The 17,477-nt window shown below is 35.7% G+C and overlaps 1 protein-coding gene across 4 annotated transcripts in view; it reads right to left on the reverse strand.

The window, feature by feature from the left end:
- Nucleotides 1–17,477, reverse strand: part of CDase (neutral ceramidase) — a 166,036-nt gene that overhangs the window by 115,831 nt on the left and 32,728 nt on the right. For 3 of the 4 annotated variants that reach the window (XM_081989121.1, XM_081989122.1, XM_081989119.1), the window contains exons 2-3: nt 4,669–4,805; nt 4,463–4,606 (exon numbers count right to left, since the gene is read on the reverse strand). In XM_081989121.1, coding sequence (XP_081845247.1) covers nt 4,463–4,606; nt 4,669–4,803 — 279 coding nt within the window. In that variant the 5' untranslated portion in view covers nt 4,804–4,805. Of the gene's footprint in view, nt 1–4,462; nt 4,607–4,668; nt 4,806–10,825; nt 10,981–17,477 lie in introns of those variants that run through there. The other variant, XM_081989120.1, reaches the window with a different exon arrangement.

Genomic DNA, 17,477 nt, shown 5'->3' on the forward strand with positions numbered 1-17,477 from the left:
AATCCAGCGACCAATGTAGTCCGAACCGACGTAGAATAGCTCAAAAGTATCAAATATGCAGTCTAGAACATTAGCGGAATAGATCTATGCTGGTTTTGAGGCGAAATCGATCTATGCCGGTTTTGAGACGAAATAATACCATTTGGCACAGATTGACCACGAACGAGTGAAATCCAGCTACCAATGTAGTCCGAACCGACGTAGAATAGCTCAAAAGTATCAAATATGCAGTCTAGAACATTAGCGGAATAGATCTATGCTGGTTTTGAGGCGAAATCGATATATGCCGGTTTTGAGACGAAATAATACAATTTGGCACAGATTGACCACGAACGAGTAAAATCCAGCGACCAATGTAGTCCGAACCGACGTAGTATAGCTCAAGTATCAAATATGCAGACTAGAACATTAGCGGAATAGATCTATGCCGGTTTTGAGGCGAAATCGATCTATGCCGGTTTTGAGACGAAATAATACCATTTGGCACAGATTGACCACGAACGAGTGAAATCCAGCGACCAAAGTGGTCCCAACCGACGTAGAATAGCTCAAAAGTATCAAATATGCAGACTAGAACATTAGCGGAATAGATCTATGCCGGTTTTGAGGCGGAATCGATCTATGCCGGTTTTGAGACGAAATAATACCATTTGGCACAGATTGACCACGAACGAGTGAAATCCAGCGACCAATGTAGTCCCAACCGACGTAGAATAGCTCAGCAGTATCAAATATGCAGACCAAAAGTATCAAATATGCAGACTAGAACATCAGCGGAATCGATCTATGCCGGTTTTGAGGCGAAATCGATCTATGCCGGTTTTGAGACAAAATAATACAATTTGGCACAGATTGACCACGAACGAGTAAAATACAGCGACCAATGTAGTCCCCGCTTTCGAGCGGCTAAGGCCAACTTTGACCTCAAATATGTCAGAAACCCGACAATTTTTGTAGGACCCATTTGATGTAATTTTAAAGTCAATTAACCAAATAATATACAGGGTGTCGCATTTCAAATAAAGCACTTTTTGGGGTTTGAACGTGCCGACAGCCAGTTTTTTGCAATTTCCTGCTTGAATGTTTCACTTTGTATACCTGGGAACTGTACATTTTTGTATGGTAGGTTTTTGTAAGCTTTAATGATTGCCAGAGTATAAAATGTCGCAAAACTCGCAGGTTATTTTCTAATGACTTTGACGCTCTACAACGGTGAAATGATGCACTATATCCACTCAACTCAGCACATTTCTGGAAATTGTATAGATTGGACTATTTTTCCACTTCAGTGTCATTTTGACATCAATCGTTAAATAACCGAATTATACAAGGTCAAAGCATCAAGTGTCAGAAAAATCACTGTTTTCATCTAGTGAGTTTGGCGCCTTCTGGCGGCCAAACGATGCACTATGATTACTTAAGTAAGCACATTTATGAAAAGCTAACAGTCTAAGCTATCTTTTCACTTCAGTGTCATTTTGACGCCAATTGTCAAATAACCGAGTTATACAAGGCCAAAGTAACCAGTGTCAAACAAATGTAGTGATGGGCGTAAATTTACCATGGCCGGTCATTTACCGGTAAGGTAAGGTAAAATTAGAAAAATAAAATTCAGTGTGACAGTAAAATTTACAAATTTTAACAATAAATTCCAATTTGTCCGGTAAATTTGTGGGTCTAATTGAAATTTGCTTGAAAGATATCATTTTCCTCTCATGGCTGTCATTAATTTCATTAAAGTCATTTTCGGTCAATATTGTCAAAATAAAATCCTGGAAATTAAAGACTGAATAAAAGGCTGTTATGTAGTTTTGACATTAGTCACAGATAACACTGTCAAAATAACTGTCACAAATCTAAAAAGAACACGGCAAGAAAACTTTTCTAAACCCTGATTTTTGCAACTTTCGAGCACAGTTTGACAGTTAGGAACAAAATTGTTTGTCAAACCCACTTAGAGTGAGAAATTGTCCAGTTTTAAGCACATTATTGGAATCCTCATTAAATTTCCTATCCAATAACCTAAAAAAATACTACAAAACTTGGTATAGTCAGGGAGAAAAACGGTGTCAAAGTTTGAACTGACAGAACAGTTTGAAAGAACAGTCAGAGACAAAATCGCCTAAAAAACCAACTTGGAGTAATAAAATGACTGTTTTAAGCACATTTTTGTAATTCTCATTAAATTTCCTATCCAATAACCTGAAAAAACACTACAAAACTTGGTACAGTCAGGGAGAAAAGCGGTGTCAAAGTTTGAACTGACAGAAATACAGTTTGAAAGAACAGTCAGAAACAAAGTCTCCTAAAAACCAACTTGTAGTGATAAAATGACTGTTTTAAGCACATTTTTTGAATTCTCCTTAAATTTCCTATCCAATAACCTGAAAAAACACTACAAAATTTGGCACAGTCAGGCAGAAAAGCGGTGTCAAAGTTTGAAGTGACGAAAACACATTTTGAAAGAACAGTCAGAGACAAAATCGCCTGTAAAACCCACTTGGTGTGAGTAAATGACTGTTTTAAGCACATTTTTAGAATCCTCATTAAATTTCCCATCCAATAACCTAAAAAAACACTACAAAACTTGGTACAGTCAGGGAGAAAAGCGGTGTCAAAGTTTGAACTGACAGAAACACAGTTTGAAAGAACCGTCAGAGACAAAATCGCCTAAAAAACCAACTTGGAGTGCCTAAATGACTGTTCTAAGCACATTTTTGGAATCTTTATTAAATTTCCTCTCCATTAACCTAAAGCACTTCAAAATTTGGTACAGCCAGGGAGAAAAGCGGTGTGAAAGTTCGAACTGACAGAAATACAGTTTGAAAGAACAGTCAGAAACAAAGTCTCCTAAAAACCAACTTGTAGTGATAAAATGACTGTTTTAAGCACTTTTTTTGAATTCTCCTTAAAAACCAACTTGGAGTGCCTAAATGACTGTTCTAAGCACATTTTTGGAATCTTTATTAAATTTCCTCTCCATTAACCTAAAGCACTTCAAAATTTGGTACAGCCAGGGAGAAAAGCGGTGTGAAAGTTCGAACTGACAGAAATACAGTTTGAAAGAACAGTCAGAAACAAAGTCTCCTAAAAACCAACTTGTAGTGATAAAATGACTGTTTTAAGCACTTTTTTTGAATTCTCCTTAAATTTCCTATCCAATAACCTGAAAAAACACTACAAAATTTGGCACAGTCAGACAGAAAAGCGGTGTCAAAGTTTGAACTGACAGAAACACAGTTTGAAAGAACAGTCAGAGACAAAATTGCCTAAAAAACCAACTTGGAGTAATAAAATGACTGTTTTAAGCACATTTTTGTAATTCTCATTAAATTTTCTATCCAATAACCTGAAAAAACACTACAAAACTTGGTACAGTCAGGGAGAAAAGCGGTGTCAAAGTTTGAACTGACAGAAACACAGTTTGAAAGAACAGTCAGAGACAAAATCGCCTAAAAAACCAACTTGGAGTAATAAAATGACTGTTTTAAGCACATTTTTGTAATTCTCATTAAATTTCCTATCCAATAACCTGAAAATACACTACAAAACTTGGTACAGTCAGGGAGAAAAGCGGTGTCAAAGTTTGAACTGACAGAAACACAGTTTGAAAGAACAGTCAGAGACAAAATTGCCTAAAAAACCAACTTGGAGTAATAAAATGACTGTTTTAAGCACATTTTTGTAATTCTCATTAAATTTCCTATCCAATAACCTAAAAAAACACTACAAAATTTGATACAGTTGGGGAGAAAAGCGCTATCAAAGTTTGAACTGACAGAAACACAGTTTGACACAGTTTGAAAAGACAAAAATCGCCTGTAAGACTGACTTGGAGTAAGAAAATGACAGTTTTAAGCACATTTTTGGAATCCCCATTAAATTTTCTATATAATAAGATAAAAAACCCTACATAATTTCGTACAGTCAGGGAGAAAAGCGTTGTCATAGTGTGAACAGACAAAAACGTCATTGACTTTTTAACGCGCTGAGTTGCCAGATGTTTTTCTTTATCATCGAAACACGAGTTTGTCATACATTTTTTTTTAAAGATGTACACAGACTAACACAATAACTAGCTAATAACTACACTCCATTAAATGACCCACTTAAATGATGGGATGTATAAACAAATCTTAAGATTTTAAAAGCAGTGTTGTGCTACAAAACTTGTTAAAAATCGGGATTATGTGGGTCATGTGCATCCGTTAACTAACTGTGTGTGAAAATGAGAACGCAATAATCTGCAACTACTCGTTTAGCAAAACGAATGCAGTTTGAAAACGATATAACCGCTAAATTCATAACGTAGACTATAAGTGTCTGACAACGTGACAACACTGCAACGATGTTTTTCCCTACTAGACTTTCTATAGAGGTTTCTGTCTCTGTCTCGCGCATGCTTTACCATTGGTTCGTTTCGCTCTTACCACACCGGTTAATAGCAGAAAAAATCACTTACCGCTAATCTTAGACCATGAGATACCATGCAAGCATCCGCTGATACGTAAACCACCCTGTTTTGACCATCGTCAAAAATAAACGCTCTAGCAAACTGTCTCAAATGGATTCCGCATCCTTTTTGGGTCAACTTGGCGTAGCCCATCTGAAATAAGCAAATAACCCTGATATCAGTTTTTGTCAAGTTATTCCATTACTTTTACCTACAAAAGTAATTTCGGCAGAAGGTCCGGTCATATCAGCTCTGCCCACTCCAACTTGGTAAGCACACAGACATTGTGGCAGGAGGAAAACCGTTAAAATGACTACTGGGAGCCATAGGAAAGTGCATAATCTTGACATAACTGAAATGACGTAATATTTTTAAAGTTAAATTTGAAATTCACAAAGACCTTATATCTAAATTTGACGAATAAAGTCACAGAAGATTTCGTATTTGCAACAAAGGACAGAACAGACATAAGACCAAAATGGTAACTAATCTGCCAGCTGTTATTGTTTCAGAACAGAACGCTTTGGTTTATTTTTTTAATAAATCAATCCGTCATCTTTAAAGGTTACGACTAGAAAATCACTAAAATCGTGAAAAAAAAACCATTTAAGAAGCAAAATTATTTTCCTCAAAAAAGCACAAAACTCTTTCAGAGATGCGAATTTTTTTACTTATTTTGAGTTCAAGTTCTAGACATTTTTTGAAGATTTTAAACTGCTTTAATAAATAAATAAAATGCTTTTATTTCAACAACAATAAGTTACAGAAATGTGTTGAAATACAACAAATGGTTTGAATTAAAACTTTACTCAACAACGCAAAAGAACTAGTCGACACAAAGAAAAAAGCAAATTTACAATTATTATTAGTACAATTATTATTACCTAAAATAATTTTAAATAAATGCACATAATATAAGCGTGCACTGCTATACCGAAAGTACCTCTTTCTTATTTATTATTATGCCAAGGAACTCCTGCAGTGAATACGATTCAACATCACATAAAAGCATACGAGTATACGAAAGATTTTAGACTGTTTTGAAAATTTTCAAAATTTGTTTGAACTACTTGACGAGCATTTGGAAGGTTTTGGAATGTTTTAGAGGCATTTGGAAACTCTCTAGACGGTTCTACAGTTTTTTGGGAGCTTTAGACTGTTTTGAAATCTACTGGGAGCTTCTAGACTAGTTGAAGAGCATTTGGAATCTTTTAGACTATTCTAAAAGTTTATAGATTGTTTTGAAAGGCTTCCAACTGCTTTAGAAGCATTTTGGAGTTTCTGTAGTGTTTTGAAATCTTTTTAGACTACTTTAGGAGCATTTGGAAGTTTTCTGGAGAGTTTAAAAAGCGTTGCAGATTTTAGACTGCTTTTAAAGAATTTGGATACTCTCTGGACCGTTCTACAAACTTATGGAAGCTTTTAAACTGCTTTAGAAGCATACGGAAGCTCTTAGACGGCATTGAAATTTTTTGAGAGCTTCTAGACTAGTTGAAGATCTTTTGGAAGCCTTTAGAGTGTTCTAAAAGCTTTTGGAAGCTTCTAGACTATTTTGGAAGGCTTTCGACTGCTTGAGAAACTTTTGGAGTGACAAATTTTGGAGTTTCTGTAGTGTTTTAAAACCTTTTTAAACTACTTTAGGAGCATTTGGAAAGTGTTTAAAAAGCATTGACGGTTCTGGACTGCTTTTTAAATATTTTGAACCTTGTAGATGGTTCTAGAAACTTTTGAAACCTTTTAAACAGCTCTAAAAGCATACGGAAACTTTTAGACTGTCTTGAAATGTTTTGAGAGCTTCTAGACTGATCTAAAAGCTTTTGGAATGCTTTCGACTGCTTTAGAAGCATTTTGTAGTTTCTGTAGTATTTTGAAATATTTTTAGACTACTTTAGGAGCATTTGGAAGTTTTCTAGAGAGTTTAAAAAGCATTGAAGGTTTTACACTGCTTTAGAAGCATACGGAAGCTTTTAACTGTCTTAGAGTTTTTTGAGAGCTTCTAGACTAGTTGAAGATCTTTAGGAACCCTTTAGAGTGTTCTAAAAGCTTTTGGAAGCTTCTAGACTGTTTTCGGCTGCTTGAGAAGCATTTTGGAGTTTCTGTAGTGTTTTAAAACCTTTTTAAACTACTTTATCAGCATTTGGAAAGTGTTTGAACAGTTTAAAGAGCATTGACGGTTCTGGACTGCTTTTAAAATATTTGAAACCTTGTAGATGGTTCTAGAAACTTTTGGAACCTTTTAAACTGCTCCAAATGCCTTGGGAAACTTTAAGACTGTCTTGAAAAGTTTTGAAAGCTTCTAGACAGTTCTAAAAGCTTGTGAAAGGCTTTCGACTGCTTTAGAAGCATTTTGGAGTTTCTGTAGTACTTTGAAATCTTTTTAAACTACTTTACTAGCATTTGGAAGTTTTCTGGAGAGTTTAAAAAGAATTGAAGGTTTTACACTGCTTTTAAAGCATTTGGAAACTTTTGGACCGTTCTACAAATTTATGGAAGCTTTTAGACTGCCTTGAAATTTTTTGAGAGCTTGTAGACTAGTTGAATATCTTTTGGAAGCCTTTAGAGTGTTCTAAAAGCTTTTGGAAGCTTCTAGACTGTTTTGGAAGGCTCTCGACTGCTTGAGAAGCATTTTGAAGTTTCTGTACTGTTTTAAAACCTTTTTAGACTACTTTAGGAGCATTTGGAAAGTGTTTGAACAGTTTAAAGAGCACTGACGGTTCTGGACTGTTTTTAAAGCATTTGAAACCTTGTAGATGGTTCTAGAAACTTTTGGAACCTTTTAAACTGCCCTAAAAGCATACGGAAACTTAGACTGTCTTGAAATGTTCTGAGAACTTCACGACTGTTCTAAAAGCTTTTGAAAGGCTTTCGACTGCTCGTTTAGCAATAATTATACCTGTTAAAAATTATTTACAACATAGGAAAATTATTTTATAAGCAGTTTAAAACTTACATCCAATTTCGTCCAGATCTGTATCACGAAAATACTTAAACTGAAGTGGTTTGTGCCAATCTACCGGTAAATATGTTTTAAAACCGGTTTAAACAAGTTAATCACAAATGCAAGTTCAAGTATGTGGCTCTAATTAATAACTTACAAGGAAATCATCTGATCAAGCATTTCAAGATAAATAAACATACCTAAAAACTGTGACGTACAATCCAAATATCGAATGAAATTGTTATTTTAGTTTGTTCATGAAATTTGAGACACCCTGTATATTAACAAACTATTTAAAAATACAACCGAAAAGAATATCTACAAAATTCGTGTTCTGCAATTTTTTGCAAAAATCTCAGATATGGAAGTTAAAAAGGTGGTCAAAATTACGAAAAAAGAATATTAATTTTAAATTAAATTCAAATTAAATTGTCTCAACACGTAACAAAAATGTGTGGTTAACGTTCCTTTCCCCAACATTGGCTAAGTTGAGTTTAAGGACAACTTAGATAAGTTTAGTTTAGACTGTGTTATTTTGCACCTGATCTGTCACATTCAAACCTTAACTTTGCTTAAGTTGTACCTACTTAAAATCAACTTGGAAGTGTCGGGGAAACAGGCATTAGTGTTATGAGAAGAAGGACTTCCAAAAAACTGAATTTACTAAGTTGTAACTCGTGAAACTCCGTTCCACTGAATGTTACGGAAAAAAGTATAGTTACATGATTTAAGAAGCTGTTACTTGGCTTTTCAATGGTTCTCAAACGAACTTTGTAACTGGAATAATTACAGAAAAACAGCCGGTCAAAAGTGAAACTTCTTTGAGTCACTTTGCCAAAAACTGAGTTTACCAAGTTGTAGCTCATGGAACTTTGTTCCAGTGAATGTTACGGAAAAAAGTATAGTTATATGATTTAAGGAGCTGTTTCTTGGCTTTTCAATGGTTTTCAAATGAACTTTTTAACTTTCATATTTACAGAGAAACAGCTGGTCAAAGGTGAAACTTCATTGAATTACTTTAACAAAAACTGAGTTTACCATGTTGTAGCTTATGAAACTTCCTTCCAGTGAACGTTACGGAAAAAAGTATAGTTACATGATTTAAGGAGCTGTTTCTTAGCTTTTCAATGGTTCTCAAACGAACTTTGTAACTGGAATAATTACAGAGAAACAGCCGGTCAAAGGTGAAATTTCTTCTTTGAGTTACTTTGCCAAAATCTGAGTTTACCAAGTTGTAGCTTATGGAACTTCGTTCCAGTAAATGTTACCGAAATAAGTATAGTTACATGATTTAAGGAGCTGTTTCTTAGCTTTTCAATGGTTCTCAAATGAACTTCGTAACTGTCATAATTACAGAGAAACAGCCGGTCAAAGGTGAAACTTCTTCTTTGAGTTACTTTAAAAAAAACTGAGTTTACCAAGTTGTAGCTTATGGAACTTCCTTCCAGTGAATGTTACGGAAAAAAGTATAGTTACATGATTTAAGGAGCTGTTTATTGGCTTTTCAATGGTTCTCAAACGAACTATCTACCTGTAATAATTACAGAGAAACAACTGGTCAAAGGTGAAACTTCTTTGAGTTACTTTAACAAAAACTGAGTTTACCAAGTTGTTGCTTATGAAACTTTATTCCAGTGAATGTTACGGAAAAAATTATGGTTACATTATTTAAGGAGCTGTTTCTTGACTTTTCAATGGTTCTCAAACAAACTTTGTAACTGTAATAATTACAGAAAAACATCCGGTCAGAGGTGAAATTTCTTCTTTGGGTTACTTTGCCAAAAACTGAGTTTACCAAGTTGTTGCCTATGGAACTTTGTTCCAGTGAATGTTACGGAAAAAAGTATAGTTACATGATTTAAGAAGCTGTTTCTTGGCTTTTCAATGGTTCTCAAACGAACTTTTTAACTGTGATAAGTACAGAGAAACAGCCGGTCAAATGTGAAACTTCTTCTTTCAGTTACTTTGACAAAAACTAAGTTTACCAAGTTGTAGCTAATGGAGCTTTATTCCAGTGAATGTTACGGAAAAAAGTATAGTTACATGATTTAAGGAGCTGTTTCTTGGCTTTTCAATGGTTCTCAAACGAACTTTCTAACTGTAATAATTACAGAGAAACAACTGGTCAAAGGTGAAACTTCTTTGAGTTACTTTAACAAAAACTGAGTTTACCAAGTTGTTGCCTATGGAACTTTATTCCAGTGAATGTTACCGAAAAAATTATAGTTACATGATTTAAGGAGCTGTTTATTGGCTTTTCAATGGTTCTCAAAAGAACTTTTTAACTGTGATAAGTACAGAGAAACAGCTGGTCAAAGGTAAAACTTCTTCTTTGAGTTACTTTGCCAAAAACTGAGTTTACCAAGTTGTAGCTCATGGAACTTTCACTTTTTTGACTCACCCTGAACACCAAAGACCACCTGGGTGATTTTGGAGCAGACCACTTGAAAGAGGAGAGAAAAACCGGCATTTTGTTAGTGGTTTAAGGTTGATGTGCATCAAAAAACAGACGAGCTATAGATAATAGTGTTTTTGTGCAAAAAATGGTGTTTTTGGTCCCCAAAATTAATTTGGTAGATAATCTCCTAAATCGGTAGAGATACGGAAAAAGTGCAAAGAATGAACATTACGTAAAACAGATCAGGAAAATCAAATCTGGACTTTAAACTGACGAATTCCTCTGAAACTACACCCAGGGTGGCCAAACTTACACAACTTTAAATTTTTTGACTCACCCTGTATACACCAAAAGCCACTAAGGTAATTTTATTTTCGAGTACACCACTGGAAAAAGGGGAAAAAATGTAATTTTTGGAGTGGTTTACTGTTGCTGTATCTCAAAAAATAGCCCAGCTATAGACAGACAAAATTTGAGGCAATGTTTCAGAAAAATGGTAATTTTGGTCTCCAAAATCGATTTTGTGGAATATTTCTTAATTTAGTAGAGATACGGAAAAGGTGTAATAGATGAATATTGCGTAGAACAGATCAAGGAAACTAAATTTGCACTTTAAACCGACAAATTTGTTCTGAAACTGCATACAGGGTGACCAAACAAAAAAACATCAATTTTTTTAATCACCCTGTACATCAAAAGCTACTAAAGTAATTTTTAAGCACATTACTGGAAAAAATGGCGTTTTCAGAGTGGTTTACTGTTGCTGTACCCCAAAAAGCAGCTGAGCTATAGACAGACAAAGTTTGAGGCACTTTTTTTAAAAAGAAAAGGTGTTTTTGATCCCCAAACTGAATTTTGTGCAATATTTCCTAACCTAGAAAAGATACGAAAAAAGTGCAAAGGATGAAAATTGCGTAGAATAGATCAGGAGAATTGAATCTGTATTTTAAACTGTCAAATTCTTACTAAAGCGACATACAAATGATTTAGTAGAACAAAACCACGTTCCTGCTGTTTAAGCATAGAAATTACTTACTTTTGAATGTAGCATGCTTAAAAATAACCAGTCCCCGTTATTAATAGCATTTTCGGTGCTGTATGAATGTAAACTGCTAGATCAACAACGTTCTACCACTACTTTCACTCTGATGCATCTTAAACAGTGTAAAAGAAACCTAATCAACCCATCACATACACATGCAACAAGTAACTGTGCCGGCAATTAAGTCAACACATTATGAAAGTGAAAACCAAACCGTATTATTACATCGAACCTGATGACGTGCTTTATACAGGTTGACCAAGTTTAGTAAAAATGTAAATTTAATACTAAAATAATGATTATTATTTAATAAGCGTTGGAGTATTAAATTTCATCATAGTTCTGTCCTGTGTGTGTCTTTAAGATAAGTTTTTCCTTTGTTGACATTTGACAGTTATCACTGTCATTTATAAATCACACTAAATATTGGAAAAACGGACATGAAAGTCGTTTTATTTGTCAAAATTCCAATAAAAAGTGCATTCAGATAAAAAATCTTTAGATAAATCAGTTTTTAGATATTTTTGGTTTTAAGTGCACCAAAAAGAAAATTCCACAAAAAAGTTTGTTATTTTTTAAATGTACTGTGATGGGCTAGTAATTAATTTCGAAACTTTCTTTTGAAAGAACTGGAATAATTAATTTCTTACATTACTATTTTGACCACCCTGTAGATGAGGAGGTTCCGTTAATTTGCGCCATAGGCGGTTCAATGTGCTTTAGGGTACTACGTAGTTATACGTTTGAGTCATTCAGTGCAAAATTATGTTTTAGTTAACCAGAAGTTTAACTGAACTTTATTAAACTGACTTTTAGCACCAATGTTTATTGTTAGTAAATCTTATTCGCTCACTGGTTTGTTTTAAGCAAATTTTAACTTTATTGACATGAAATACGTTGATTTTGATTCAATTCCAACAATGTGTCAACAGGTAAAAGAAGAGCAGAAAAATGTGTTAAAATGATTGAACCGGCTAATTGCCCAGACATTTGAAAAGAAGACGAACTGATAAACGGAAGAATGTGTTGAAATGACCGAGATAGCTAATTGCCTAGAAAATGCAAAAGAAAACGAACTGACAGGGCCGTATTTACGTACAGGATGGACAACTAAGAATGCGAGGTACTGTATCTAGGAAACCAAAAATGATTCATGTTTGAAACAAAAACTTTATTAAGTAATATGGCCATAAAGAATGCATCTAAAAAATTTTTGTGATACCAGCGTTGCCGCATCTACATGAAATCAGGGGCAACAGCGGATTTTCGTTCGACAACCCTAGTAACTCATTAATTTTTAATATGTCTCTCTAAGTGACGTCGTTTTCGAGATATTGACTGTTAAACATTGGAATTTTCACTGTTTGGAAGGTTGTAGCAGGCAAACGGTTGAAGATAGAGCAAAACGATTTACATGTTCATATCTATCTTATAAAAAAACAAATAAAATATCCAAAATTTTAGATGTTTTGAAAATTTTGAAAATACAACCGTAAATTAGATCTCAAAAAAAGTAAGATAGGAACATGTAAACCGTGTTGATCTATCTTCAACCGTTCGTCTGCAATAGCCTTCCAAGTAGTGAAAAATTCCAACCAACAACACAACGAACTCAAATTTATCAAAGTGATCTCTTCCTTTCTGTTGATGATGTTCTCGTGCTTAAAGATCTCAATGGCTTCTCTAGTTAATATCCAAAATCTCCACCTCTTCTAAACGAATATCGTGCCCTCTAGATAGTGCATGTTCTGCCACCGCTGATTTCTCGGTCTGTCTCAAGCCTGCAACTTCTCTTGTGCTCTGCTATTCTCGTATTGACACTACGTTTAGTCGTCCCAATATATCCTCCTATAATCCTCCCCAATATCTCCACAGCTGCATAGGATGTACCACTGAGACCCATCGTTAGTGTCATGGGAAGCCGTTAGTATGAGATAGCAAAGTACCTTCAACCAAAAATAGGAAATACAGACTTCATAGAAATTGCATGCCTTAACTCTATCTCCAGCGTGACGTTCTTGTGAGTTTTGATGTTGTTTCTTTATTCACTCTGGTACCTATCAAAATGGCTATGTAGCAGATAGAACGAGAATTTCCACTAGGCATCGCCAAATTGTTCAGACACTGCCTAACCACCACTTACTTCCAATAACAGGGGGAATTCTTCTAACAGAATGATGGTGTAGCAATGGGCACCCCTCTCAGTCCGGTAATAGCAAACTATTTTATGGAAACATGCGAACTAAATACTCTGGCCACCGCTCCAAAGAAACCAAAGTGCTGGTTTCGATACGTTGACGATACCTTTGTAGTTTGGAGCCACGGTGAAGACGAAATGCAGCAATTCTTGGTACATCTAAACTCCATAGATCCAAGAATTCAATTTACTAGGGAGACCGAAAAAGAAGGACGTCTACCTTTCCTGGATGTAATGGAGACAAGGAAACCTGATGGAACATTGGCCCACACGGTGTATCGAAAACCAACACATACGGACCGTTACCTCAATAGTGCTTCTAATCATCATCCTAGCCAAAAACGAGGAGTAATCAAAAACTTATCGAAACGGGCAAGAAGGATTTGCGAAGGGTTGTTGGATGGAACGGATACAGTAGACAACAATTTAACATAGCCACTCGTCCAAGAAACAACGAACTACGTAGACAACAGACGGGGGATGTTGAAGAGAAAGTTGGTCGAACTTGCTGACGTAATGGAAGGATTTTAGAGAAGCACAAGTTCAAGGCGGTCTTTAAACCAACCCGCACGATTCAACAGAGTCCCAGATCGGCGAAGGACCAACGGGATCCTTGGATATTGGAACGACTAAACGTAGTGTCAATACGAGAATAGCAGAACACAAGAGAAGTTGCAGGCTGGGACAGACCGAGAAATCAGCGCTGGCGAACATGCACTTTCTAGAGGGCACGATATTCGTTTTGAAGAAGTGGAACTTTTGGATGGATTACAACGTTACTATACTAGATTAACTAGAGAAGCCATTGAGATCTTTAAGCACGAGAACATCATCAACAGAAAGGAAGCGATCACCTTATTAAATCCGGAGTAGAAACGAACCTTGCGCCAGACATCGTGCAACGTAAAATTCACCAGGTAATAATGGAGTGTGTTGTAACTTTATAATTGCAGTGGCAACATTGTTACGTCGTTTCAGACTGTCAAGCGTCAGTTTGCTTTCTTTTCTTGGTTAGGTTAAGGTTTTGACAGTAGAGTAGAGTAGAAGTAACGCGGGAGTTAGCCGGCATTGTTGCCTGATCATCCCAATTATTAATAAATAATTTACTAAATCTGTAATATACAATTCACCAGTGTTTTTGAAATAAATTCCCTCGGGCAGCAGTAAGCCCGACAGAGTGTTCCAACTCTATTTACTTAATCGAGCAAAATTGTCCAGTGACAGAACTTCAATAATAATCCCGTAATTCATGGAACATACATGGAAAACTTCTGGAAAATGTTAAGTTACAAAAATTTTAGAAAACATGATGTTCTACGAAAACTTACGAGGAAAATTTTGCACTCAAGGACGTCACAAGGGAGTTATTTCTCGAAAACTCCGACTGGTGAGATTCCTGTTACGGTTCAATTTCTCCCTTAGGAACTTACGTTATGTTTTCATAATATTGCTGTTTTTTAATTGTTTACTATTGTAGTTTGAGGTTAGGTCATTTCATTCTAAATTAGTTTTGTTTTTCTAAGTCAGTTCATAGATGGCGACCTATTTTTTATGTCCTTTAGTCAACTGGTTAATTTAATTTTGCTGCTGTCAATGTGGCTGTCCTTGGCTGTCAGTTTAATTTGTTTGCTATTTCCGGTATTTTGTTGTCTCATGAAGGGAAAGTGTGTTCTGGAACATTCTTTTGGCTTCGCAAACTCCCATCTCGCTTCGCGGTTCTGTCCTGGATATTTAAGCGCAGGGAGGTCTTTTTGACGCTCTCTTGACCACTATCTTTCGCTGCAGTAAGCCAACTTAAACGACTCTTTGTTACACACTTGTTGAGGATTTTGCGAGTTTTAAGTGTTGTCGCTTATGCCGATTTGTAGTGCTTTCTTCTGCGGTAGGGGTAAGTTTCGCTCAGGTTAGAGTTTTTTTTCGCTCTTGTTTAAGATCAACTAATGGTATCTATAGCTTCTTTTGGTACAGCCAAAGTCCTTATTCATTCATATCTTTGCTTTCTAAAGGTTCTTGGTTAGGGCAAAACGCCAGGGTTGGCGAAGCCCGTAGGGTCTCACATCTGGGTCCACAACCACCTGAACTACCTGAATCTGAATTGTAGCCTGAACAGATTACCGTAGATTCCCATTGCACAGTTTGGTGGTAGGACAGGGATTCATCTTGGGGTTGATCCATCTTGGACTTCCTAAATCTAGTCGAGTTGTCAGACAAGCTTATTTACCTAACCTAACTAACCACTTATAATAAGTTCCCCCTATAACTGGTAATTCTTGCGGTCATCTGCATTGATAGTATTGAATTTCTACCGTTGATTGAGATACCTATTGGAGCTGCTTTGACTTACCTATTTGTTGATAACTTGGACGTGCTCTGTCCTGAGCTATAAGAGAAGCTTCTTGCAGACCGTGACCAATGATTTCTTTGGTTCCCTAGACTTTCCTCGTGGTCGTTTACCATTAATCTTTCCCTCCACAATAAGTTTTTCCTGCCCATTAGTTCTCCTTGAGATGTGTTCAAAATTTCGTAGGTATGATTGGTTTATCCTGGTTGATAGCCTTGTGGTGACTTTTAGTTTCTTAAGGATTGACACGTTAGTACGATTTTCTGTGTATGATATTCGCAGCATTCTTCTGTAGGCCCACAGTTCAAGGAAGTGTAATTATTTTGTGGATATATTTTGCTCTGTAATACTTTGGATCAGAAGACTATCAGAACATCCGACTTAGTTCCTGTTCACTTAAAGTCGGTGGCGCTTTGAACCCCTGAGTTAGTCGAGTTTGCACACGTGTCAATAGAGCTAGTTCACTGATCCAAAGTTTAACTGTTACATTTCAATTTATTGCTTTGTCACTTACATTTAATCACATGCTCTAAACCAACTTTTAGGTGTAGCAGTCCCTAAAAAAAATGTCAACTTTTTGTATTTGTTTCCCTTGACAGAGTTGAGGAAAAGCCTAAAGGAAAAACTGTAGCTAGTTTAATTCTCTATCAACAACTTGGAGAGACATTTTGTGCTCATAGGCGTCATAAGTGAGATATTTGCTTAATAAAGTTTAGAGAGCACAGATGAGTGACTGAATGTCTACTCTCTCTCATTTCTATTTAACAATCTTTGCTCATCTAATCCTGGACATAGGCTTCCATTTGTTTTCTCCACTTCAATCTATTTGTGCTGTTCGTTACCCAATTCTTCCGATCCTTTTATTGGTGTCGTCAATCAATCTTTTCTGTGGTCGTCCGATACTTCTCTGAAAAAGCCTGGGTCTCCATTGCAGTAACTGCCTTATCTATCTTCTAACATAACCTAACCCAATACCATATTAGAGTGGCACTACATCTTCCACTATTGTTCAAGCTCGTGTGTCTTGAAGTGATTCTGAAGGGTGATTCAAGCATAATCCATTCTATTGCTCTTTGTGCTTTTCGACCAAGCGGCTTTTACAGTTAATAATGTTGTTTCCATTGCATATGTCAGAACAGGAAGGATACAATTGTTGAAGACCTTAGAAGAAAAATTGTATCTAGTTTAATTCTGTACCAAAGCCTCAGAGAGACATTTTACCTTTAAAGACCTCAGAAGGAATATATTTCCCTAGGAAGCTTTAGAGAGCACAGAGTGCCTGAATCTCTACTTACGTAACTTCATTCGGCCACATGGCAAAATTCAGTAGAATGTTAGGAAACAAAAATGGGAGTGGGAGTGGGAAATTTGGTTTTCTACAAAAACCTAAGAGATACATTTTTCCCGTAAGGACGTCAGAAGGGAGTTTTTGGTTGAATATTCAGAAAAGTCCAGTGAGTCCCTAAAAAACAGTTTCATCCTTCTGTATTTTTTTCTTTTGACAGAATTGAGAAAAACCTTGGAGAGACATTTTAAAGACGACAGAAAGCAGTTATTTTTTGAAAACTCTAATCCTAAAAACAATTTGAACCTTCTGTAATTTTTTGCACGACATAATTGAAAAAAATGTCTAAAGGACATTTCACATTCTAATAAATTACAGGGTCTCCCATTGAAAAAAAAAGTTTACGTCAAAAAGTACGTTTCTGCTTCACTCTGTATACAAGTAAATTGTCATTGAAAAGCCACTTTCCAAACTATAGACTTTGTATCTGAAACTTTATTCTCTGAAATGTATGGGGCCGGAGATATTTACACTTTTAATAGAGTTGGGACTCCCTGGATTCATAAGTATCTCGAAAACAAGTCACTTGATTGCGACTTTACTTACTTTAGTAGAAATTTATGGAACCAAAAAAAACCTAGTTAAAAGTTCTCAGAATGGCAGATAAGTAGTATTATAAAATATAAAACAAACAAATACCTTTCTACAAGTGTTTACTAAACGAGGTTCAATGGCATGATGAATGAACACAACATGCAATAATTAGTCATCCTATGTCCAATCTAGTGATTGCATCTGCCCGAATAATGTATCGGGCGTTTGT

The sequence above is a fragment of the Ips typographus genome, linkage group LG11, assembly GCF_016097725.1.
Source record: "Ips typographus isolate SLU linkage group LG11, UJ_Ityp_2.0, whole genome shotgun sequence".
Classification (NCBI taxonomy): Eukaryota; Metazoa; Arthropoda; class Insecta; order Coleoptera; family Curculionidae; genus Ips; species Ips typographus.